This window comes from Alligator mississippiensis, chromosome 7 (genome assembly GCF_030867095.1).
Source record: "Alligator mississippiensis isolate rAllMis1 chromosome 7, rAllMis1, whole genome shotgun sequence".
Taxonomy (NCBI): domain Eukaryota; kingdom Metazoa; phylum Chordata; order Crocodylia; family Alligatoridae; genus Alligator; species Alligator mississippiensis.
The window spans coordinates 27,795,011-27,821,881 of NC_081830.1; the positions used below are offsets into that span (position 1 = coordinate 27,795,011).

The 26,871-nt window shown below is 44.3% G+C and overlaps 1 protein-coding gene across 1 annotated transcript; it reads right to left on the bottom strand.

Annotated features, from left to right (window-relative positions):
- Positions 1-20,277: 20,277 nt before the first annotated feature.
- LOC132251903 (olfactory receptor 14C36-like) lies at positions 20,278-21,324 on the bottom strand. Its single transcript, XM_059731822.1, has one exon. The coding sequence runs from the start codon at positions 21,322-21,324 to the stop codon at positions 20,278-20,280; it is 1,047 nt and encodes a 348-aa protein (XP_059587805.1).
- Between the last annotated feature and the right edge of the window lie 5,547 nt (positions 21,325-26,871).

A 26,871-nucleotide genomic window follows, 5' to 3' on the forward strand; every position in this document is an offset into this window, starting at 1 on the left:
ACATCCAACCCTGATGGCATGTGGGAGGTTGGTTTGAAGTATGCAAACATGGCAGAAAAGACAAACAAAGAGACTACAAGGAGGTGCGGGATGCAGGTGGAAAAGGCCTTATGCCGGCCCTGCTCTGAGGGGATTCTCAGCACTGTGCTAAAGATCTGAATGTAGGATGCAATGATAAGAATAAAACAGAAAAGCTGTAAACAGAAACTAAAAAACAACATACAGAGTTCCCTGATATATGTGTCTGAGTAGGAAAGCTTGAGGAGTTGGGAGATTTCACAGAAGAACAAGTCCATCATATTTTCTCTGCAAAAGGTGAAAGCAAACATATTCCACGTGTGCATGATAGAGTTGAGCATCCCTGCTACCCAGGCACTGGATGCCATTTGGACACATGCTCTTCTATTCATGATCATCTCATAGTGCAAGGGCTTGCAGATGGCAACATAGCGATCATATGCCATGACAGTCAGAAGAGCAAAATCTGTTCCTGGCAAGAAGACAAAGAAAAAAACTTGGGTGGCACACCCAGCATAGGAAATAGTTCTGATGTCCAGCAGAGAGTTGACCATGGCTTTGGGGATAATGACACAAATAGTTCCAAGATCCAGGATGGACAGGTTCATCAGTAAGAAGTACATAGGGTTATGGAGGCTGTGGTCAAGGACCACAGCCGTGATGATGAGAAGGTTCCCTATGAGGGCATTAATGTAAATCACTAGGAACATGACAAAATCTGAAATTCTTTAGCATCAGAGAATCTCAGGAGGATGAACTTAGACACAGAGCTTTGGTTGGACATTTTATTCCTTGCAACATTGTGGGCTGCCTAGAGAGAGAATGACAGATACAGAAGACCAGGGTTAGATTCACCATATAACTTTCCACCTGAAAAATACTACTGAATCTCCTAGAGACAAAGCCTTCCCTGATGTTACTCAGTTGGATACATTAAGATCCTCCTGCTTTCTATCAGGAGGACTTGGGGTGAAATCACCCCACCAAGTTATTCTTGGCTAACTCCAGGAGCTAAGGGAAGGGTAAAACAGCCACATTCTGTTCAGTGGGCATCTTACCAATTAACAGATGACCAAAGGGATCATTTATGCTAGTGCCACAAGAGAATTTACAGCCAGGGGAGAGTCAAGGAGCATCAGGACCATTGGCTTTGGAGGACAGGAAAGATCTGTATGGAGAGAGGGGAATACGTTTCCACATTTCACAGCAGATAGCTGGCAGCACTTTGGACAAGATCCTGATCTAGTCTATTTACAAATACCATTTCCTGCTGGCCTATATCATTTGTATTCTGAGAAAATAAACTGGTAAACAGACAAGCGGGAAATATCTATGTTAAAATAGCATTCTGAAGTGGTCAAAGGGAAACAAGAAAAAAATTGCTCTCCCTCCTTCCCTCTCTCTTTCTTGGTTGTTTTTTTCCCCCTTTAATTCCTCTATTTCACTGTTTTATGTTAGTTCCCTCCATCGGGTGTGTCATATTTTCTGGTTACTTCTCCGTGTCTTTCCTTTTTCTCTTCATTCTGGCCTTTAGTTGTGATAGCAATCACCCTGCACCAACTCTGTTCTACCCTGGATGGGGGTCCTCCAGGAAATGTATTCCACATAAAGGGATGATGTAAAAGGAATCTGAACTTCAAAGTAAGTTTAGTTTAACTGGGTTCAATCTAAGGGGGGAAGGAAAGTCAAACTGGAGTACAGCCACACTATTGTGAGTAAAAGAGCAAAATCCCTTTTCACCTTAGTGTGCCCAGATGGCACTTAGATACACACCTAATACCCTTTTTCTCCATGTATGTCCCCACTACCCATACTCAGCAGGCTGTAAAACACCCACATTGAACCCCCCTCTCCTCCCCAGCAGAACAAAATGACCCACATGCATAATATCAGGCAAGTGCTAACAAGGCACTGAAAATAATATGATTACCATGAGTTTGACCCTCCACCTTAGCGAAAGGCTTTAGTTTCTGGGATACTTTTCAGGCAGCAGGACAACGTGGACTGGAGTATATATTCCCTCACCAGAAGGGATTTATACTGCATCTACCACTTTACAGAAAAACATTTTAACAACCAGGCAAAATAAGCAGCACCCCAGTTTTTCAAAGTCAAATGAGGTTTGACTCTAAATGTCTACAAATGGATCTAATGAATTTCAACTGAACAGCTTTGAACATTAGTTCAGATTAAGTTGATAGATAGAAATATTCAAGTGGCAGCAAGGGAAGCTTAGTTTAGATAACAGGAACAACGCTCTCACTAGGAGGGTAGTAAAGCACTGGAACTGGATAACCAGAGAGGTTGTGGAATCTCCATTCTTGTAAGTTTTTAAGACCCAAGTAGACAAAACCTTGAATGACATGATAGAGTTGGATATGGTTCGGCTTTGAGCAGGAGTTAGGTTAAATGATTTCCTGAGGTCCCTTCCAGCCCTACCTTTCTATGATTCTATGATAGACAGAAAGTCAGATGGACAGATAGATAATCTATACTACTAGCAGTTTTCTCCTACGTGCTCCCTGCTCACTTTCTCTCCCTACAGGTGTCTCATCTTCTCTATAGTACATCATGTCAGTTATTCCTGCTATCCTTCTGTCTTTCACCATAGAATTGATCTGGACTTTACAAATCCCATGTAAACTCTCTAACCCAAGTTATAAGCATTTAGGAATGAGATAACAATTCTTTTAGACTTTTTAATACATTAAAGAGATCTGTGAATCATCTTTGCTATTGCTATGTCTTTCTACTTGATGGAACTGGTAGACAACCTTTCCACCTTCTGTTTCTGAAAGTAACCACTGCCTTGAGATATCTCATGGGTTCTCTGCACAGAGCTTCCAGAGCAACAGATTCCTTGTCCAGGAAAGTGGTTAAATGCAAAAGAATTAGCCCTATGGCTTTTAAGTCAGGACTCCTGTAGTCAGAATGAAGTAACCTTCATTTATTTTGGCTTAATCTACATTAGAAATGAGGCAAGGCAAAAAGGAAAGTGTCTACATAAGGGATTAATGAAGTTCAACTAAACCACAAGAACACTTAATGTAAATTTAGAACCCACCAGAGTGTCAGAGGTAGAGAAGCCATCAATTTTCCCTACTGACAATGCAAATGACAAACACAAATCTGGAAAGCATTCAGACTAATATTGAATGGTTGTTCCTTAAATTCACCTCAGGATAAGAGGGTTACAAGAAATGGAGTAGGATTGGAGGGAACCTCATGAGTTAATCTCTCTAGCCCGCTCCTTAAAGTAGCAGGTCCTGACTAATGCATCCCAAACAGAAGGGATCACATCCCTTCTGTAATCCCATAGTAGTTCTAAAGCCAACAACAAACTTACTGTGCTTCTGCATGAATTTTTTCCTCCCTCTTGAGATGTCTTATCTCTTCCAAAGCCAGAGTTCTTGCAATCTGCCTGTCTGTCTCTCTGTATATCTAGCTATATATGCAGCTATGTATGTTTTTTTCTCTCTCTCTCTTTTTGTCTCTCTAGCTCTATTTTTTTCAACTGTGGACCTGGTGATCTTCCTTAACAGGATATTTTAATCCCCATCTCCTGGAAATATCCTACAGATGATTTGTCTAGGTTAACTGTGTTGTGGAAGAGTATTTTTCAATTTCTAGTCCAATGGGCTTCCAGATGGTCCCAGGATCCCTGAACAATGCACAAAGAGAAGCACCAGGTGAAGTGGATAAGTAACTAATGCACCTGGCTAGGAGCCAGGAGTAAATTTGAAAGGGAAACATTCTGATGCGATAGCATTCTGTCCCCCCAAATTGGTCCACATCAGGAGATCCCAGCAGCAGTGTGCACCACTAGAAATGGAGCCTGGTCGGCTGGTACCATTCTGCACCTGCCAGGAAAGCAAAGAATTGTAATTGTATTAACCAGCCACTAAATGATATTTCTGTTGACTTTGTTATGTAACTGGCCAGCATGCTTGGCAGGAGGGATGAGGTTCAGCAGATCTCCAAGCAAAACAAGTTTCCATCAAAGGACATGGGTCTGGGAAGATGCTGATCAGTTTTAATTAGGTCAAGAATTAAGAAGCTCACAGGTATAGTCAAAACAAAGCTTAACAGAATTAACTGAAGTAAGAAAGCCTACAGCTCACGCATTTTTCCAAATCTGAAGAGCAGGATTGTGTTGACTGTTTTTTGTTTTTTTTTTCAGTCTGTATTAGTGATGGTTTGAAGCTAAAGGAAAAGCCAATAATACTTGAGGAAAACAAAGGCAGGAGACACTCTCCCAAATTATATTCCACCAATTAGGCACCAAATGGATATAGGCCTTAAGTGTAATCACTGTATTTGAATTTCAGAAAAATATAATTCTTGATGATACTGTATGGTGTATATCTCTCTCTGTCATCCATTAGGACTTAGTCAGAAAATGAAGAGGAGGGCATATGAAACTTTTAAGGTAATGCTTTTTTGTAGACTTTAAAAAGGTGGAATATAATTGCACTTTGCCATCTAATAGGATCTGACTCTATATAATTAATGTTTAGCACATGGTCAGCAGTTTATTCCATGGTTTTATAATAAATAAACCCTTGTCTTTTCTTTGAAAGATGAATGGTTCAGTGGAAAATGTGAATCAGATTCTTGGAACAGATTACTGATAACCAGGCACAGACCTAGGACTTTCAATAGTCTAATCACAGCAAATTCTGTTTTCTGTGGCCACCTGGCCACTGGCACCAGGATTGCTCCCTCATGGATGGCAGTTATGTCCAGTCTGGGGCTGTAAAGTCTAAATAGAGACCTTCAAACAGTGGGCCTATGTACTCTCCATACCAACTCCCAGGGCTCATGGACTCTGGTCCAGGCTGGATATTTCTGTATGGGTGGCTCACTAACACCTCCCAGTTAAAAATGGATAACAGAGAGAGAAAGGGGGGTCAGGAAGAGAAGGTAGAGAGAGATAGGGAGCGGGGAGAGATGGCAGGAGGCAGAAAGGAACAGGGCTGGGAGGCTAAAAGGTGACAGAAATGGTGAGAGGTGGTGGAAAAGGGGAGACAGAATTGGGAAATAGGGGGATGGGGGCAAGGCTGTACCTGAGAGATAGAGACCGGAATTTAAGATAGGGAAGGATCTGGGATTCAGTAAAACATGACCTACCTCACGGTTGCAAATGACAGTGGTTTTATTGAACAGGGGAGATGGTGACACAATATTTTCTTGGTTCCTTTGCACCCACACACACACAATGGCAGTAGGGGTTAAAGACGCTTCGTGCAGGGGCTGAAGTCCAGGAAGAGAGAGAGAGAGGGTCCAAATTGTAGGAGGAAGTGTGCGGGTGATATCTACCTATCCCAGGCTGAAGGTTGATCCTCAATGTCCAGTCAGGGTCTCCGTCAGCTTGGTGTTCTCCAGAGGGGGTTGCTGGCAAGGTCTCTGGGGTGGATAGGTGGATGTGGAGCTGGTCTGGTCTGGTCCAGATGGAAATGGCATTCCAAGGAGTCAGTCTTCACTACCCCTTTTTATGATGAAGACTACCTATGATCTCCTATGGGGAGGGCCTGTCAAGGCAATGTCAGCCCTGTTTCAGAGGACTCCAGGTGTTCATACTGAGCATGTGCAGCCTTGGCAGAATGGTGGGTTGGCTGGTTTCTGCAGCAGTCTTGGTCTTCCAAATCTTAAGCCAGGGAGGGTCAATGCAGGGTGATGGTTGGGTTGTCAAGTTGATGGTTTGGTCATTCAGAGGGAGCTATTTTTAGACCTAGTGCCATTGTCTCTCAAGTACCCTCATTCACCCCCATTCATTCAGGAACCAATTTACATAGGAGGGGTAGGTATGAGTCGCACAGTTACAACAGTTTCAATATGGTATACCCAGCAGGGACACAAGATGGAAACTTGACATTACTTTACAAACACAGGCCTAAACCATGCAGTATTAATATGAAACAATAAAAGTCAATGCAAAATACAATATAAAACAGTAAAGATTAATGTAAACATAACAGAACAACATTTACAATATAAAAAGGGGCTTATTACAATAATAGCATATAAGAACTTAATTTAGCTAACCTAGTATTACTTATAATCACTTATATGGGATAGAGAGGGCAGACAGAAAGTCAGAAATGGTTAGGGGAAGAGGAGGGAGTGTATTTTTAAATAATAATAAAAAAACTGCAAAATGGGGTTTTGCTGCAGCTTCATCTCATGTCCTGGGTTCTGAAACAGATACAGGCACTTTTGAAAGACCACTCAATCAGACCCTCCAGATGACTGGCCTGCGAAGTGCTCACAAACTGAAAGGGATATTAAGTAAATTTGTTATGGGGAGCTATAGAAGTAGAACATGTTCCTGTCCTATATGCCATTTGTCATCCAGGAGGTTCCCCAATTATCTATGGCAGTGGTTCTCAAACTTTTTTTTTCTGCAGACCACTTGAAAATTCCTGAGAGTCTTGGTGGACCATTTAATAAACTTTTTTCTGTTCTACAAATCAAAGCACAAAACTCATATTTTAATATCAGTAGTCTTACCTTACAAGTACAGATATTCTTGATTGTTCCACAACCTTTCTGCAGACCAGCTGAATGGAGCTCGCAGACCAGTGGTGGTCCATGGATCAGTTTGTGAACCTCTGATCTATGGGGTTCTGTCCTTTTAAACCTCTATATGAAGAAGCCTTAAAGTGCCCTAGACTTGCTGCAAAAGACCTGGCAAAACAGGTCACAAATTCCCAGATTATTTTCCAATACATTCTTTGGCTGTGGGAGTAATTGAACTTGGTCAGGGCTTTGCCAAAGAAAACCTCAGTGCTGTACAGCAAGTGCAGGAACAGCACTACAACAAGAATTTCCAGCTATGGTTCCTGCTGCTGCTCCTTGATCAAAAGTCAAATTGCATCTCAAAGGCAGGGTCCATAGGTCGTAAGGTGACTTGGGACTATGAACTGGAAGTGTAGCTTGTATGGAAACATCATGGATCACAGATTTATCCTACTAACCTCCTGAAACTCTGGTAGACTCAGGAAACATTGAGCAGTGGGAGTTACAAGACAGGAAGGAAATTTGGTTCAGTTCCCATCTATTTAAGTTACTGTCAGAGAGAATTTATCCATATCCCAAAATAAGGTGGCTCAAGGCCTCGTGAAAAAAAGTTTTTGGATATGTTTATGACCAAGCCTATGACCAAGCCAGGGAAAACCACCTTAATGAATCATTAAATCACCCTAAAACCTGGTTGTCCCATCTAAAAGGGGTTCTTCCTTATATTCAAATGAATATTGGACACAGTAAAGAGGGTAGTGAAAAATGTGTTGCATATGGGAGTAGCAGAAGAATCAGTGAACAAATTGTGCAGCTCAGTCATCTTAGGTCCCAAGCCAGACAAAACAATTTGGTTCTTCTTTGACTTCTGCAAATGGAATAAAGTATCCAAGTCCAATGTCTAACAAGTCCCTTGACTAGAAAAATTGATACAACTGGGAAAGGCTAAGTAAATATCCACATCCACACAGTTATACTGCTGTCTACCTCAGTTATATTGTGGTGTTCACCAACATCCAGAGGATGGATGGAGTCCTGCCTGTCTATTTGTCATACGTCTACTCATCAGACTCTCTTGTGATGCATCACTGTTGTGCAGGTCAGAAATGGCAGTAAGACTTAACCTCCAACTGCCCTGAAACTGTTTTAACTAACATTCCCTAATTTGCCATAGATTTAAAATAGTTTAAAAGTAACCTGTAACACCACTCTAATTGAATGCTCTGTATGAGACTAGCATAATAACCCTTAAAGGAGAGGGCTGAATTTTTCTAAGTGACTGGAAAGTGTTAGAAACTTTTTAAATGTTAGAATTTGCAAGTGTTAAAACCATTTTAACTGTTACATAAACACACGATTGCACTCCTGAGAGCACAGCTACATACAACAGAGGACTGTAACCTCTGTTAGTTATCTGGACAGAAGTGTTGTGTTGATTTATCCCTTCATAATTATAGTCACTTGATCAACTAACAGTGAACAAGTTTTTTGTTTGTTTTTTTTAATTCATCTAACTGGGATTTATTATAATGTCTTTGCAAAAATATGAAATGAAGTTCAGTTGTAAACATGTTGCAGAGGATGAAAAAAAAAAATCACGGGACTCAACTGGTCATTTAGCCTCATGGCAACAAAGTAAGGGCAATCCAACTATTTTGTGTGATGACAGGCCAAATGCCATGGGGATTTCAAGAGTGGGGCTCTAGTAGGGGGATTTATGAGCCTCCTGGCGACAGCACAGGAAGGAACACATAGGGAGCGGTCTCTCGGCTGGTCAACTCATTGGCCTGCCCACCTGTCTAGGGCAGTTCACCCACCTGCCTCGCCTTTGATGTAATTTAGAATAGATATTAACAAGGCCAGAGGAGACTTCCCATTTACTGTCCAATGCATAATACACAGCTCCCTACCATCCCTATACCATGTTCCATACCTTGCAGACAGCACCGCTATGTGGCTTTGGTCCCACACTGGACCTCTTTCTATGCCCACCTGGTGTTTGGACCCCACCTGGATCCCTCCTTCTAAGGCTGTCTAGCCCACCCTCATACTAGGAGGCAAAACTCCTTAAACCCTTTTTCCCTCATGACTATGGCCCCTTTTGGGACCTTTGGCTTCACTGGCCCTGGCCTTGCCTCTAGGCCAGTTGGAACTCCTGGACTCTAGCCCTGCCCATCCCTCATGGTGGGCACTCTGTCCCTTTGACTGGTCTGGTCCTGGCCCGAGCATGGGCCAATGAGGTTATTTAGGGTAGGTACAGCATCACTCACCCTCACAGTCCCATATGGGTCCACCTTCATGGGCCCCTCCTAACATATCTTTCTCTCTACTCAAGCCAGAATATGTGCAATTCTTCGGGCCCCCTCATACGGAACCATGCATAGTCCTTCAGGCCTACCACTAAGACCCTGCTCTGTGGAGGCCAATCAATCACTTACATACCCTCTCACTAGAGCCCATACTCCACCCCCTCACTGGGGCTACTACACCACCCCATCACTGGGGCTCTTGGGCCTTACACCCCTGGGATCTCAGGCCTGATGACATGCCTCGACCCTTGCTTGTCCCCTCTATGGGGTAACCCACCAACTCATGGGGGTTGAGGCTATCTGGTGCCCCATACATTTTTACTAGGGAGGCACTGATGAGGCCTTTTACTAGGGATGCACTGATGAGGCATTTCCTAGGGACTACCTCACCATAAGCAGCCCCACCACATGATCCAACCCCAGCAAGGTATAGTTTTAGGTCTTTCTCCAGGACCAGGAACCTCCTCCATCAGGGGTTCTGGAAGCAGCAGCAGCAGCAGCAGCAGCAGCAGCAGCAGCAGCAGCAGCAGCTCTGGCTAGGCAATGTTCTCCCTCCAGTTCCCTGCAGAAACTGCCCGTCAGCTATGAGGGCCTGGGTTTATAGTGAGGCTGCTCAGCCCCATCCTCCAATCCAGCAGCCCTCTTCCAGTCACGTGCTTGCCTTGTTGAGCTGCACTGCACCTGCCAGCTGCTCCACAGCCTGCTCAAATCCCTTAAAATGGCAGACACCAAAGGTGCCCTGCCACAAACACAAACACCCACTGAACCGTAAACAAATGCCATGTCACCACCACCGCACTAGGATTCCATCCCCACCACCAATCACTGAACTGTGCACCCACCCTATGCTATGTGCCCCCAACCATGGAGTTGGGAGAAAGCAGCAAAAGCCTGGGGATGAAAGGGGAGCCCACATGCTCTGACTGTTGCTGCAGCTGGAAAGATGGGGACAGATGACTTGATAGCAGTCCCCAACACAAATTGGAAACACCTATATGAAGCTATGTCTTGGTTGAGTTTGGCCTCTCACATTAAATGTCTGGAAAGAGAAAGTACTCGCAGACTTCACAGTGGTGCTTAAAACATGAATAAAATTAATCTTAATTTATACCAAATACATGTGTAACCTTCACCGGCATGCTAGGTTGGGCAATATGATGGATTCTAGATCCTCATGGTGACAGTAGCCCTGGGAACCCCTTCAGGCAGGTCTACTGACTGAGGTGTCCTTTGGAGAGGTGTGTCCCTCAACCTCACTGCCCAAGAATTTACTTTAAGCCCAATAAACAAATGGGTTTCTCTATTATACACAACTACATATAGAAAAGAAATGATTAATCAGGAGAAGAAATATCTATATATCAAGAGAGAGAGAGAGAATAGCAATAGTTACTAATAAAACCAACTATTTGAATACTATTTACAGCTACAACAACAGATGAATAATTACGTTCACCTGGTTATAACACTCTAAAACAGGTCTCCCCCCCATAACCCCAGTTGATTTCCCTCTGGTCACAATCCCCTTCCCATAACAATAAATGGCAATACATCTTTAACTATGACCCACCACTGGGTAGCAGAGGCCAGGCTTCTGCTGCTCCAGGGAAAGCAGACTCTTTGCTTTCTTGGTTACTCGGCAAAAAAAAAGGCTTTGATCAGCCAATGCAGGTAATAGGCTTCTTTTCTCTAGTTTCCTTCTGAAAAATACACCTCCTGCAAATTCTAGGGGTTGTGTCCTCTCACACACGGATGCAGATTAGGAATTCTCACAGCCTCCTCCCTCTCTTGGCTGTCTCTCTCCCCCAGCATCTCCCGTGCAAACAGGGGATTCCCTCTGCAGGCCTCTGTCACTACAGTACAAGGCTTTCCAGCCCAAACAGAGGACTTCCTTCTGCAGGTCCCTGACCAGGCAGATTCTCCCAGCTCTCAGTTAGCTTAGCAACCACACCCCACTCTTCCCCTGGGTACCTGTGTCCCTGATTGCACAGTTCCAACCCTGGTGGGGAATCAGCTTCTCCCGAGATGACTCAGGCTCTCCTCTGTCCTAGTCTGCTCCCCAGCAAGCCTAAGGTCTGTTCCCTCTGCCTGGGGAGAAGGAGGGGATGAGTCTCTGCCCCTCTCTCCAGGCTGATGTACCTCTCCTACAGCTTCTCTCTCTAGCTGCTTTTCTAAGCCTCAGCTTTTATGGCTTCATAGTGGCCAATCAAAGCCCAGGGTTTACAATGGAGGCTCTGGCTACAGTTCAAATCCTCTAGTAAAAAGCATGCATTGTGCACAGCATACCCTCCATTTGGAAAAGCTATTGCACCTTCACTCTTGCACCATCTGCAAACTTTTTGCTGCCTTTTTTGCAAAGTTCTTGGGCACAGCTCACCCACTCAGCTTGCATCCGAGCAAGCCTTTGCAGCTGTTACAGATGTAACCTTCCAGGAATCACCAAACAAAACAGACCAAAAAGTTAGTCATTAGTAAGTTAACTAAAGGGACAGCACACTACGCTTTTACATTAGTGTAATCTGCTTGCATACCAGTTAAAATGGGGGATAAACCCAGAATACAATGTCCTACACTGAGTGATCAACCCCTCTTTGGTCAAGTTACTGCTGACTGGATGGCCTGGTGGGCCTGGGCAAACATTTGACCTTAACCTGTCAAATAGGGCAGTGCAATGTTTAGGAACTCTTCACGGAGAACAGTTGTGCTTCCCTTTCCGATGGTAAAATTGACTCCTGGCTTGCAGCTCTTCCCTTGCACAAAATGAGAGCAGCCAGATAAGGGCATATAAAGTATATAAAGCAGAATAACTGGGATGGGGCAGGCAGGGCACTAGTCTTTGGCGGCATCTTTGAGGGGGCACCATAAATCCCCTGCCCACTCCCAGAAACTTTGCCACAGTAGGAAAAGCCCTGCACTGCCCAACCATAGGAGTTAGACAGGCACAGCTCCATACACAGTCATGTATCAGGGGGAAGGGGGCAAAGAGATTGACTTCTCCACAGGGAATCTTTGACAGGGCTTTCAAAGCCCTGAACTCAATGTCATATCTACTGTGGGAGGGAAAGTGAGAAGCAGTATACACCACAGAACAGTATACACCACTACTGCATCAGCCACAGAACTAGCAGTGCCGTTTAAATTCAGAAAGCAGGCAGAGACAAAACTGTCCCCCTCCTCCCTCCTCTCTCATAGTCTGTATAATTCTTCCCACCCTGCCCGCCAACAACCCCATGTATTGAAGGAACTTTCCATGCCTCTGGGTATATGTCGCACAGCAACTATACCATATCCATAGAAGACTCCTGACATTCAAGGTCACGGTTGACTTGATACCAAAGACAGGAAACACACTTGATCGTGTGTTCTTTCAGCATGAAAACACCCGGAAGAAGACTAGCTATAATGCCGTGTGCACATGTATGATAATGGGCAACTCACAATGACACAGCAGGATTCAAACCACATAACATGCAGAATCATCAAAGGGTGGGAGAGCATGTTCACACCAATTGTTCAGAGATCAAAATTTGCTCTCCAGAAAAATCTGCCAAGTCTAATAGCATTTACCTTAAGGACTACTGAATAGGTATAAGAAAGACATGTATAAATACACACACACACACACACACACACACACACAATTTTCACTACTGAAATTTCAGCTGACAACAAATATCTGGAAAGAATACATACTGTACTTTAGTGGTTGCTCCTGATATCAGCCTTGGGATCAGATGGTCATAAGAAAGAAAGTTGGTCTGTAAGGAACCTAGTGAGCTCATTGGTCAAGCCCATTCCTCAAGTTAGGATATCCTGACTAAAGCATCATAGCCAGAAGGGATTGCATCCTTTCTGTAATCCCATAGAAGCTCTAATAGCAGCAGAAAATGTACTGTGTTTCTCTGTGTGCATCCTCCCTATTGAGATCTCTTTCCTCTTCGAAAGGCATAGTTCATTGGATCTATCTATCTATCTATCTATCTATCTATCTATCTATCTATCTATCTATCTATCTATCTATCTATCTATCCTGCTATGCTATGCTATGCATGTTTATATGTCTCCTCTCTTTCTTTTTCTCTTCCTATATACATAGTGATTTACCTTCAATGGACATCTTTAAGTCCATCTGCTGCAAATAGTCTGAAATTGCTTGCTGCCTGCATATGATTTGTGTAGGTAACCTCTGTGCTGTGGAACAGTATTTACTAGTGTCTAGTCCAATGAGCGTCCAGGCAGAAAGTCCCAAGAGCCCTGAACAATACCCAAACAAAAGCACCAGATGAAGTGGATAAGTATAGTGGGCACTTGGCTAGGAGCCAGGAGTTGGATGGGAAATATTCTTAAGAGACACCATTCTGCCCCCAAAACTTGGTTGACTATTTCTCATGTATGTGTTTGAAATTTTTGGGGTCCATGACACTCTTCCTATATACTAGGCATGATTTCTATACTCCTGTAGTCCTCCATGCTCTGGGACAGACAAGCCAAGGCCACTGCCCTGGGCACAAGTGTTCCCAGCCCTTTGGCCACACAGAAGCAGACTCCTTGAGAGCAGGGAACATGGTTTTGAAGCCAAGCCAGAACTTCTGTAGCTGGAACTGAAGTAGAGTGTATGTATGTATTCTGCATACAGGGACACTCAGTCCTATCTCCCTACCAAGTTACTACTCTTAGTCAGATGCTAGATTGCTGAACTGGTCATGGCAGAGGCCAGCAATGTTTGCAACTGGTGGTGGTAAGTCGGAACCTGGGCCCACTGACTAAGTTCCTGTACCTGGAAGCATGACAGAAAGAAATAGGGAGCCACTGGGGCATCACGGGGATGAACCAGGGGGGATATTCCCTTTGGATCACACAATCTTCAGACCCTAAACCATAACATACTGGGAGGGCCTAGGGATTAGAGAGGCAAGCCTGGAGGCAGAAAACCAACCAAGTAAAAGGCAAAAGAAAAGGTGCTGGGATTCAGTATGAGCTGGATGAACCCACAAAGCTCTCACTAGGGCCAGGCTGTGTGGGCAGTCCACCTGTGGGAACAGTGAGATGCCAGAAAACATGGCCCAACTTCATACAAGTCAAAGGGAACATTTAGACTTTGCACCACCCCATGGCTGCCTGCTCTGGGTAAATGACATAACAAGAAACTCTCACCAAGCCACCCAGGATCCCCATTTTCAGTTGCAAAGGGATGTACTGATGTGTATCTAATAGGCCTGAATCAGTGGGACTGGGGAAACCAAAAACTGCTGTGAAAGAAGCATCAAAATCAACTTTTGAGATTGGAACATAAAATCCTGTGGGTGGGGACCCAGGAAAAGGTACTCACCAGTTCTTCTTGCTCAGAATTTACCATAACATTACAGATGACTGTTCCTTGTGCCCTGAGTGCCTGTTGGTGGCCCACACACATGGCATTGGGCCTATTGGTTCCATTGTCCTTGGTGGGCACCCCTCTTTAGAAGTTTGTGATAAATAGTTTTGGGACCTTAGAGCGCAGCAGTTGTCCCTCTATCTTAGTACTTGTGGATTATGCTAACCAGTGCCAGGAGACAGTAGTAACCCAGAATGCCCAAACATTGCCCCTGGAACTGTCAAATATCTATTTGAGGAGGGGCTGCCCACATGCATGTTTAACTGAACAAGTTACCGTCTTTATGTCCTAGCTCCTGCAACAGGAGCAAGCACTTCTGAAAGTCCAGCCTGTCATAATGTCCAGATGATGGGTATGGTGGGAAGGTCAAACAGACTGAAAGGGATGTTATGCAAATTTGTTACATAGAAGACCTGAAAGTTGGATGTACCTTATTTGCTATTAGCAATGCAGAGGTTTCACCATTTATCTAAAGGTTCTCTCTTTTTAAACTTCTATGTGTAGGAGCCTGGAAGTGTGCTAGACTTACAGCACAAAGCCTGACAAATAGAACTGTGTGAAGCTTCAGATGGCGATTCAATTCGGAGGACATTCAGCCCGATTTGGTGGCCGAATCTCCAATTCCAAATCAAATCAGGGGACTAAATCAAAGGTCCGAATCAATTCAAAGCTCTCTGAATCTTCGGAAAAGATTCGGAGAGCTTCATTGATTCAGACTGTCCTCAGTGGCTGCAGCAGGGAACTGCAGCCATACTCAGTGCTGGTACGCAGGGGCTTGGGAGTGGGGACTGGAGTAGGCGGCCATGGGGGGACCCCTGCCAGCCCCATCCCCTCTCTGGTCCCCCAGCGCCCCCATGGCTGCCCTGCCTGCCCCAGATCCTGGTGCTTTAAAAAAAAAGCCTGAAACTCACCAGGTGCTGCTGGGTGGGGAGCATGATCCCCGCTGCCCCCTGTTGCCCCGCATTGCATGGGGGGGCTCTGCCATGAGCCCCCCCCCCCACTCCCTCAGCCACCCATATGGCACCCCCGTCTGGCCCCACTCTGGCCCTTTAAGAAGAAAAAAAATGAGAAAACCCCAGGACTCACCACTCCTCCAGTGGCCTCAGGGTTTCTGGGGGCTCATGTTAGAGCCCCCCCTTGTGGTAGGGGGAAGCAGGGATTGCCCCTCCACCAGCAGGAATGGTGAGTTTGGGGTTTTTCTCATTTTTTTTTCTTAAAGAGCCAGAGCCATGGCAGGTGGGGCAGCCATGGGGGGACTGGGACAGCATGGGGGGGGGGGGGGGGGCTTGTGCAGAGCCTCTCACGCAGTGGGGGGAAGTGGGGATTGCCCCCTGCCCAGCAGCACCTGGTGAGTCAGAGCTTTTTTGTTTCCAAGTGGACGGAGCTGGGGCAGGTGGGGCAGCCATTGCCAGGCTGGGAGAGCGGGTTGGGGTGGGCCTGGGTGATTCGGAGATTCAGGGATTTGGCAGCAGCCAATTTCTCTGAATCAGATTTGGCCAAATTGATTTGGGACAGTGATTCAAATCACCAAATCAAATCACTGTCCCCCAAATCAGCCAAATCTGAAGCGAATACTAGCCGCTTCGCACAGGCCTACTGACAAACAGGCCACTATGACTCAAAATACTGTCCAATAAATTCTTAGGTTGTGAGAGTAACTGGACCTGGTCAGGGCCTTTGCCAATGAAAACCTCACTAATTTACAGCAAGTGCAGTGCCAACACTTCAACAAGAATTCCCAGCTCAGCATCCTGCTGTTACTCCTTTATCAAAGATCAGATTATTTATCAAATGGCAGAGTATATATGGGGTCATAAGGTAAATTGGAGATGTGAACTGTGAAGTGCAGCTAGTATGGAGGCAGCATGGTTGATCAAATATTCCATACTAACCTCCTAAAAACCTGGTGGACCCTGGAAGAACTGAGCATGGGAAAGTTACAGAATAGGGAGGATATTTGGTTTAGCTTCCATCTCTTGAGGTTACTTTAAGGGAGAAGTTATCCATATCCCAATATAAGAAGGCTTGATGCCTATTAAGAAAAGTTTTTGGATGTGTTTATGACCAAGTCAGGGAGAACAATAATGAATTACTGGATCATCCTAAAACTTGGCCTTATATCCAAGTGACTAGAAGGCACAGTAAAGAGGGAACTGCAAAATATGTTGCATATGGAGTAATAGAATCATTGGTGAGTGAATAGTACAGCCCAGTCATCTTATTTCCCAGGCCAGACAAAAAAAAATCTGGTTCTTCTTTAACTTTGGCAAATGGAAGTTAGTATCTAAGTCTGATGCCTACCTAATGCCTTGATTTGAAAAATGTATACAACAACTGGGAAAGGCCAAGTACCTATTCACACTAGTATGCTGGTGCATACCTCAGTGACATTATGGTGTTCACCAGCAGTTGAGAGAATTATCTATACTGGGTCAGGATCACACTACAGTCAGTCTAGGCAGCATCCTTGAGAGCAAATACATCTCAGTGCTGACCAGGTAGTCAAGAGATTAACAGTGAGATCGCATGATTACAGATATATCTGCCGAATTAAAAGTAGACTTTAGCTTGCAGAAAACTGGAGAAATATAGGAGAGACAATATAAACCTGACATAAATCTAACATGGTTGAAAATGGTAGATCTGATTCCAGCTGGTGGAAATAGAGGTAGCTCCACTGAAATCAATAAGTTAGGTCCTCTATCAGTATCAGTCCATCAGGTTTCATGCAGTTCAGTGGATCATGCTCTTTTGCCAGAGATCTAGCCCTAGATATTGAGGTCTAGTCTTGTCTCGTGCACATCAGTCTTACAGAGTGGTTCACACTGTTTGCTGCAGTAGAACTCTAAATGTCAAGGTATAGTTCTTCTCTCAAACACATCAGTTTTATACAGGCAGTTCACACTGTTAGCTGCAATGATACCACTCTGACTCTACAAGTTTGAAGAAAAGACCTGGCTTTGGTCTTTCATTAGTCATGAAAATGTTCTAACAAGAATCTAGCTCACATTTGTACACACTATGCTGTCAAATCATACCTGGCAATGCCCAAGAACCACAGAATGACACCAAGTTCACTGCAGAAGGATGAGCACCTGGTGGTCAAGGAAGAATAGACAGTGAGCCAGTTTCCTCAGAGCACCAAGGAGCTTCTCCTTCCACATGTTGCAGATGATGGGATTCATCATGGTGCACAGTACTGAATACCCACTATGTGATCCAGCCCCAATGGGTTATGGGAGGCAGGTCAGATGTGCCAGGAAACACAAGGAAGGAGATCACAATGAGGTGAGGGAGGCAGGGGTGAGAACTGAAAAGGCTTTATTTCAGCCAGGCTCTGAAGTGATTCTCAGCACTGTGCTGAAGATCTGAATGTAGAATGCAACAATGAAAACAAAACAGCACAACATTAAGCAGAGGCTGAAAAACATCAAAAAAGAGTTCCCTCATATATGTGCCTGAGCAGGAGAGCTTGAGGGGATGGGAGATTTCACAAAAGAACAAGTTCACCACATTGCCTCCACAGAAGGTGAATACAAACATGTTCCAAGTGTGCATGATAGAGTTGAGTATCCCTGCTACCCAGGCACTGGATGCATCTGGACACATGTTCTTCTGTTCATGACCATCTCATAGTGCAAGGGCTTGCAGATGGCAACATAGAGGTCATATGCCATAATAGTGAGAAGGGTAAAATCAACTCCTACCAGGAACAGAAAGAAAAAACCTTGGGTGACATGCCCAATGTAGGAGATGATGCTACTGTTCAGCATGGAATTGGGCATGGCTTTGGTGATGGTTATGGAAATGGTTCCAACATCCAGGATGGACAGTTTGAAGAAGAAGTGCATAGGGTTATGGAGATTGTGGTCAAGGACTACAGCCACAATGATGAGAATGTTCCTCTCATCACCCAAGTTCTTCTAGCAGTAACCTTGCTAAATTCCCAACCAGCTGAACAACAAGTTTGAGCGTTACCCAATGCTGCACAAATTCCAGGAACCAACAGTTCCCTGACCATCACTGAGATAAGTGATCTCACTGACTACCTGCTGGCAAAGAAATAGCAATACATGCAGCTGCTCAACAAGCACCGATAGAAAAGGAGAAACGTGCATGACAATCCCATAATTTAGGATCTGGGACCAGCAGAAGCACAAATGCTAGAACAAATGCAAGATCTGTTAATAGCATTAGTCCCTCTTGTTGAAGGTTTTCCCTGTTTCTGTAGGTCACCTGAAACCTGAAGAAGTGCTGCTTCCCCAAGACTGGAGGAGTTGCATTCACTCACTGGGAGAAAGGCTGAGTGGCTGAGCCCATCTGGAGTATGATGAGAGCCAGTGGCAATTATAGTGGTAGAATTTGTCACCTTTGAGAATATTCTGTGTTTTGGAGCTATGTCTTGGCAAACTTGCTCAAAGGATCTGTAATTTGGTTTCCTGAACCTGCCCTGTAACCCCAGCAGGTGCAATAAGATTAGAAAACACTTAAAAGGGCTACCCAACTTTAACTGTAGCCAAGCTTGTGCTCCATTCTTATGAAGAATAGTCAGTACACACACTGTAGCAATCAAAAGAATAAGGAGGACCCACCCTTTGCATTGTTCACTTCACAATTTGTGCCCCCTGGTCTACAGGAACCCACTGCATCCTGATGGAGGAGTCATGCCACAAAAGCCACTGAAGGGTTTTATCCTTGTTCTGCTAATGGCATCAGGACCCTTATGCTGCCACTCATGTGGAGCAGCATCTTAGCTTCTGATGGGTCCTGTGGACATCAGTGGGGCTGGTACCAGAGAAAGGTACAACTCCATGTGAGAACAAGAGGCAGAACTAGGCCTTTGAATTGCTTTTGGGGGCAGGAATCAATAAAGGCCAAACAGTGCATCCTTCACTAAAACTGAAAAACTGCTGATCTCTTGTTTAGCAACACTGCCTTCAGTGGGATGACTTGCCTGAGGCACTATTCACTGCTGTGAGTAAGGGGTGGGCAGCTGAGCTGGCAAAGGTGTTGACATAAAAGGAATCATGTTCCAGATGTTACTGGTTAGGGTGACTACATAAGGGATGAACATTTGGGCTGGGAGCAGTCAAGTCTAGTTACTCATAGCCTTTTGCCTCAACATACATACAAGATGGCTAGTCAGCCTTAACCAGTGATTTGTCAAATTTGATTTTTCAGCTTTCCTCTGGGATCAAGTTACAGCTAGCCAGAAGGTCTGCAGGGTTTGGGAAGACATTTGACCTTGCCTGATCAAGCAGGGTAGAGGCACATTTAGGAAGGCTGCACTGAGGAAAGCCATGATGCCCTCTCTGATGAAAAAGAACAAGATTTCTGGCCTGCTGCTTTTCACTTGCACAAAGGTAAATTGCAGGTACTCTACCCACTCATGTTGAGCTCAGTGGGTGATCAGAAAGCTGCCTGACCCATGGTGTGGGAACTTAATCCTTCTAGCCCATTTTTGTCTCTTGCAATGCTATGCTATTTGGTCAGCCATAGGTACCCAGGCCACCTCGCTTGCAAGGCACTGCAACCAGCTTTAAGGAGGTGCTAACATCTGGACAGGGGCTAAGTGCAGGCTCGGTTACAAGGCAGGGGACCCTGCAGATGTGCAGACAGATGAGGGTAGATGAGGGTAGTCTGTTCTCTCTTAAATCAACTGAAGCTGTGCCTCAAAGTTCAGATACTACAGGCTTTGGCAAATAGCAAATGCTATTTCTATGATAAAAAAGCTGCTAACTTTACCTATGTGTGTCTTAAACAGCTTATGTACCAGCCATTTTAGTAAGTATGCCTAGCATGTGTTGTAGAGGCCTAAAACTCTCTTTAAAAAAGGAAGCTGGGTACTGAGGCATTACTGGAACTGTCCCTAAGCCTCCTTTCGAATTCTATGGACCAATAAAAACTCATCTTTATACATCTAAGGAAAAGAAGGGCTCTTCCTTGGTTTCCTAGGGGTCATGAACCAGTTGTAAGAAGAATGGAGCCTGCTTTTCAGATGCTGTTCCCTTAAAGAAATATCAGACACTGGACAAAAAGCAGAGGGTGACAGCAAGTTCATTGGCAAAGGAAGGGCACCTGGAGGGCACTGAAGAACTGACAATGAGCCAGTTTCTTCATAGCAGCAAGGATCTCCTTGTTCCTCATGCTGTAGATGATGGGATTCATCATGGGGGGTACTACTGAATATATGGCAGCTGCTATGAGATCCAGTACCAGTGGGGACTGGGAGGTAGGTTTGAAGTATGCAAATGTACTAGAAAAGACAAACAAGGAAACCACAATGAGGTGAGGAAGGCAGGTGGAGAAGGCTTTATGTCGGCCCTGCTCTGAGGAGATTCTCAGGACTGCACTAAAGATCTGAATGTAGGATGCAACGATGAGAATAAAACAGAAAAAAATTAAGGAGAAACTGAAAAACAACAGAAAGAGTTCCCTAAAATATGTGTCTGAGCGAGAAAGCTTGAGGAGTTGGGGGATTTCACAGAAGAACAAGTCCACCACATTGCCTTCACAGAAGGTGAATGCAAACATGTTCCAAGTGTGCATGGTAGAGTTAAGTATCCCTACTACCCAGGCACTGGATGCCATCTGGACACATGATCTTCTGTTCATGACCATCTCATAATGCAAGGGCTTGCAGATGACAACATAGTGGTCATACGCCATTATGGTAAGAACAGAAAAATCTGCTCCCAAGAAGAAGATAAAGAAAAACACTTGGGTGGCACACCCAGCATAGGAGACTGTTGTGGTGTTCATCAGTGAGTTGGCCATGGCTTTGGGGACCATTATGGAAATAGTTCCAACATCCAGGATGGACAGGTTCATCAGGAAGAAGTTCATAGGGTTGTGGAGGTTGTGGTCAAAAACTACAGCCATGATGATGAGAAGGTTCCCCATCAGGGCACTGAGGTAAATCACTAGGAACATGACAAAATACAAAATCTGCAACTCCCAAGCATCAGAGAATCTCATGAGGATAAATTCAGACACAGAGCTTTGGTTGGACATTTCTTCCTCACAATACAGTGAGCTGCCTACAGAGGGAATGACAGATACAAAAGCCCAGGGTTTAGATTCATCATATAATTCATTGTCCATGTGAAAAATCCTACTGAATCTCCTAGAGACAGAACCTTCCCTCATGCTGCTTAGTTGACTGCATTGTGCTCCTGCTTATTTCCATCAGAAGGACTTGTGGTACAATCACCACACTACATTACTTTTGCCTAACTGCAGGAGTTATGGAAATGGCAAAATCTCAACATTTTGTTCAGTGAGCGCCCTCCCAATTAAACAGGGCCATAGGAGGATCATTTTAGTCCAATGATAGGAGCCTTTATATCCAGGGAAAATTCAAGGAGCATTGGACCATTGGTTTTGTAGGACAGGAGAGATGTGTATCGAAGAAAAGGAATAACACTCCCCACATTTCACAAAAGGTAAACTGCAGCACCTGGGGCCAAACCCTGATTTAGTTTGTTTAATAAGTACTATTTTCTGCCAGCCAACATCATTCCTATTCTGAGAAAAGAAACAGGTAAACAGACACGTATCAATGTTAATACAACATTCTTAAGTGGTCAGAGTTAAAGAAGAAACAAATCACTCTCCCTCTCTCCTTCCCTACCCACCACCCCCGCTGCTTTCATTGTTCTAGGTTAGTTCCCTCCATTGGATGTCTGTCACTTTCTAGTTACTTCTCTGTGCTTTTCTTTTTTGCTCAATTTTTTTTTTTAATTTATTTCTGATGGTAACCAATACTCTGAACTACCTCAGGACTACACTGCATGGGGGCCCTCAAAGAAATGCATTCTATGTCAAGTTATTTTGTGCAGGGGAATTTAACTTCAAAGTAGCTTTAGCTTGGTTGCACTCTGTCCTCTTCGACAGGGAAGAAAGCCCAATTGGAGCGCAGTTACTCTATTTTGAGTAAAAGGGTCAAATCACATAAATCCATTTCTCCGAGTGTGTCCCTACTAGGTATGCTCAGCAGGCTGCACAACCCCCGCCCCAGCTGAACAGGATTACCTTGCACATGCATATTACCAGGCAAGTCATTCCAAGTCTTTCACAGAAAATCATTTGAAAAGGAAGTGTTTGACTCTTTGCTTTAGCCCAAGGCCTTAATCACTAGGGTACTTTCCCAGGGAGCAGGACAATGTGGAGTGTCCCCACCCAGAGGTGATTTGATAGTGCATCTGCCACTTTGCAGCAAACTGTTCTAACAACCAGGTGATATAAGTGGCATCCCAGTTTTTGAAAGTAAAATGAGGTTTACTACAAGTGTCTACGCACAGGTATAATGAAGTCAGGTTGAACAGCTCTGAACATTAATTCAGATTAAGTACAAAAATAGCTAAAATCAAGTTGTATCAAGGGACACTTAGGTTAGATATTAGGGAAAATTTAGGGTAGTAAAACACTAGAGGAGACTAATCAAAGAGGTTGTGGAATCTCCCTTCTTAGACGTTTTAAAGACCAGGGTAGAGAAAGCCTTGGCTTTGATGATAGTTGGGGATGATCCTGCTTTGACCAGGAGTTGTATTAGATGATATCCTGAGTTCCCTTCCAACCCCCATTTTCAATTATTCTATAATAGACAGAAAGACAGAGACAGACAGATACATAATCTACACTAGGAGCAGTTTTCTCCCAGATTCTCCCTGCTCCCTTTCTCTCTCTACCTGTTTTTCACCTTCCCAATTTTGTATGCTTTCACTTAGTCCTCCTGCCCTTTTGTCTTTCACAGTCAAATTGACTTGGACATTACAATATCAAACGTCATCTCTAACTCACGTTACCAGCGCTTAGGAATGGTGTCTCCTTTAAATATCCTAATCCATAATAGACATCTGTGAATTATCTTTATTGTTATTGTTATATCTATTGACCAGGAGACAAAACTTTCCACTTTTTTTTTCTGAAAGTAATACCTGCTTGGGCCACCTCATTGGCACTTTGCACAGAGCTCCACAAAATAACAGATTCCTTATCCAGTGAAGTGTTGTAGTGCCAGATGATTAGCATAGCTATTTAATGCCATCTCAGAACTCCTTTAGTGAGATCTGTAGTAGCCTTTGTCTATTTTGGCTCAATACACTTTAGACAGGAGACAAGCCAGAGTGAAAGTCTCCACATAAAGGATTAATAAAGTTCAACTCTTGGAACTCACCAGAGTGTAGAGTTCCAAAGGTAGACAAGCCCTCAGTTTTCACTATGGAAAATTCAACTGACAACAAAAATCTGGAAAAAATAAATATTGCCTCTGAATGGTTGTTCTTTAAATCAGCCTTATGATGAGAGGGTCATAAGAAGTAAACGGTGGAAGGAACCTTGTGAGGCCATCTGTCCAACACACTCCTCAAGATAGGAGATCCTGACTAAACCATCCCAGTAAGAAGGGATTACATCTCTTCTATAACCCCATAGTATCTATAATATCATCAGCAAACTTATTGCGTTTCTCTGTGTGGATTCCTCACAGTTCAGATGTATTCCCTTTTCAATCCACAGACTGCTTGGAATCTATGCATGTATGCAGCTATGTATGCCTCTCTCTGTCCCTATTTCTCAATCTATGTATGCAGTCATCTGCCTTCAGAGGACATTTTAAAGTCCATCTGCTGGATATATTATGACATTGCTTGCTGCCTGCCAAAGATTTGTGTAGGTAACCTCTGTGCTGTGAAACAGTATTTATGGATGTCTAGTCCAATGCATTTCCAGGAAAGCATTCCCAGGAGCCCTGAACATTGCCCAAACATAACCAGATGAAATGGATAACTATATCAGGCACTTGGCTATGATCCAGGAGTTCATAGAGGTGGTTTGGAAAAGTTCTGATGAGACAGAATTCTGGGCACTTTTCATATATCCAAGATGTGGTTCCAAAATGTACTGAGATGTATTGATGTGGGCCTTATGATCCCAAAGTATATGGACCTGGAGAAACCAGACACAGGTGCCAAAGTAGGATCAAAACCACATTTTAAAGTTAGCATACAACATCCTGTGGGTATAGAGCCAGGAAAGGATACTCACCAGGTTCTTCTGGCTCAGAATTTACTAGAACATTAAAGATGACTGCTTTGTGCCAGGAGTGCCTGCTGGTGTCCCCACACGCATGGCATTGGCCCCGTTGGTTCCATTGCCCTTGGTGGACACCCGTTTTGAAAAGGTTGGGATAGATATCATTGGGATCTTGAAGCTTGCTACCAGCACTTGTTACTTTATGCCAGTACTTTTGGATTATGCTACCTGGTACCAGAGGTGGTGGTGCCCCATAACACCTTGACTGAAACATTGGCCATGGAACTATCAAACGACCTCTTGAGGAGGGGCTGCCCAGAAGATTTTTTAATTGTTCAAGGCAAGCCTTTAATCTCCTGCCTCCTAAAACAGGTGCAGGCCCTTCAAAAAGTGCACCCTGTAAGAACCTACAGACAACTGATCTAGTGGAATAGTTGAAACAGATGGAAAGGGATGTTAAGTAAATATGTTACAGGGGAGGCCTAGGAGTGGGACATGTGCTGCTGTATTTTCTATTTTCAATCCCGGAGATTCCAGTTTTCTACAGGGTTTCTCCTTCTCAACCTCTATATGAAGCTGCCTAAATGTGTGTTAAACTTACAGCACAAGACCTGACAAGCATAGGACAAAGAGACCATATAATATTGTCCAATGCATTTTTAGGCTGTGGGAGTTAACTGGACCTGGACAGGGCCTTTGCAAAAGAAAAACCTCAGTGCTGCACAGCAAGAGCAGGAGCAATGCTACTGCAAGACTTTCAGGCTCTGTGTCCTTCTGTTCCTCCTTTATAGGATAACACATTGCTCTTGCCAAGTGGGAGGTCCATATGAGGTAGTAGGGTGAGTTGGGGATGTGAGCTATGAAAAACAGCATGGGAGACAGTAGAGAGACAGCATGGGTCACAAATATAATGCATTAACCTCCTGAAACTCAGGTGGACCCTGGAAGCACTGAGTACTGGGATTTACAGGATGAGCAGGACATTTGGTTCAGATCCCATCTATTAACATTACTTTGGGAGATAATTTATTCATACCCCAACAGGAGGAGGCTAGAAGCCTACTGAAAAAAAAGGTTTTGGATGTGTTTATGACCAAACCCAGGACAACCACATTAATTAATCTTTACATCATCCCAAAACCTGGTTGTCCTATCCAAAAGGTGTTCTCCTTTATATCTGAGTGACTATGGGATACATTCAGGATGGAAGTGCACAATATGTTGCTTATGGGAGTAAAAGAATAATCGGTGAGCAATTGTGCTGCCCAGTTCTCTTATTTCCCAGGCCACACAAAGCAATCTGGTTCTGTCTGCTTTTACTCTGGCAAATGGAATGCATCAAGTCTGATGCCTACCCAATGCCTTCAGTTGAAAAACTCATATACAATGGGAAAGGCCAGGTACGTATCCACACTACCATGCTGATCCCCACCCCAGTGACATTGTGGTGTTCACCAGCAACTGGGACAAATATCTATATTGGGTCAGGCTAGCAATGCAGTCATTTCAGACAGTAGCCATGAAGGCAAATTCAGCTCATTGCTGATTTGGTTGTCATGAGAGTAAGACTGAGATTACATTATTTCAAAGAATTCTTGCTAAGAGTACTTAAAACTTGAAAGATTGCACATAGGCTCATTAACTAGTGCTAAGTGCCCTTTAGGTATCTTAAAGCCATGCCACTTCAGGGGAGGATTATCCTGGATGCATGTTATCTAACCAGTTTTAAGTAGAAATATGATGATTTCACTGACATAAAAGGATCAGTGTGGAGTTTTCCATCATCTCAAGATATACTATTTTCAGCCTTTTCCACTGCATTACTCCTCCTGAACTCTTCAGTAGAAGGCAAGCCTCAAGTGGAGACCAAAGAGTGTGGGGTGCTAAGGTTGGAGAGGATTCTTTAGTTACCCACCCACTCTTGGCATCCTGTATTTCATGCCCTTGCCCCTGTCCCCTGAAAAACTACAACCGCCCAGCTGTTAAAAGGAAACACACTGTCCAAGGGTATTGCTAGTCTGCTGCATGGGTTTAAAATGAGCAATTTGCAATCATTTAGCATCACAGGATGTACATCTCCCAGCCCTTCCACCCCTGAACTGTTATCCACCATCCTAAGATCTACTACCCAAGGGAGTGGTACCAGGCCAAAGACAACACTCCCATCAATCCACAGTGAGAATCATCCTAGCTCCCACTGTATCATGGTGCTGGCTTCCAAGATCCCAGGAGATCTGATCTAGAGTGCGAGCCTGGGAGCCAGGCACACAGACTCCGTCCCCCTGCCCCCCCGCGAGAGGGCTGTGCCTTTGATCCACATCCACATGGCTCAACCTTAGCCAGGAGGATCTCAGGGGTGTTGATGGCATGGGTTTCCTCCGCAGCCTCTCACACTCCTATAAACAACACCTGCCTAGCACACAGCATGGTGAAAACATGGAGCCCAAGGAGGCATGCTTCCTTAGGCTCCGTGCTCTGATCCTGGTTCACACATAGCCACTCCCAAAGGAGGGATTGAGTCCTGGTTCCTGGCCACACCTCTGCTCACCAAACCCTCTAGTGGCAAGTCACACTTGTGCAGATCAGAGACAAGATTAAGCCTTAATATGTGAATGC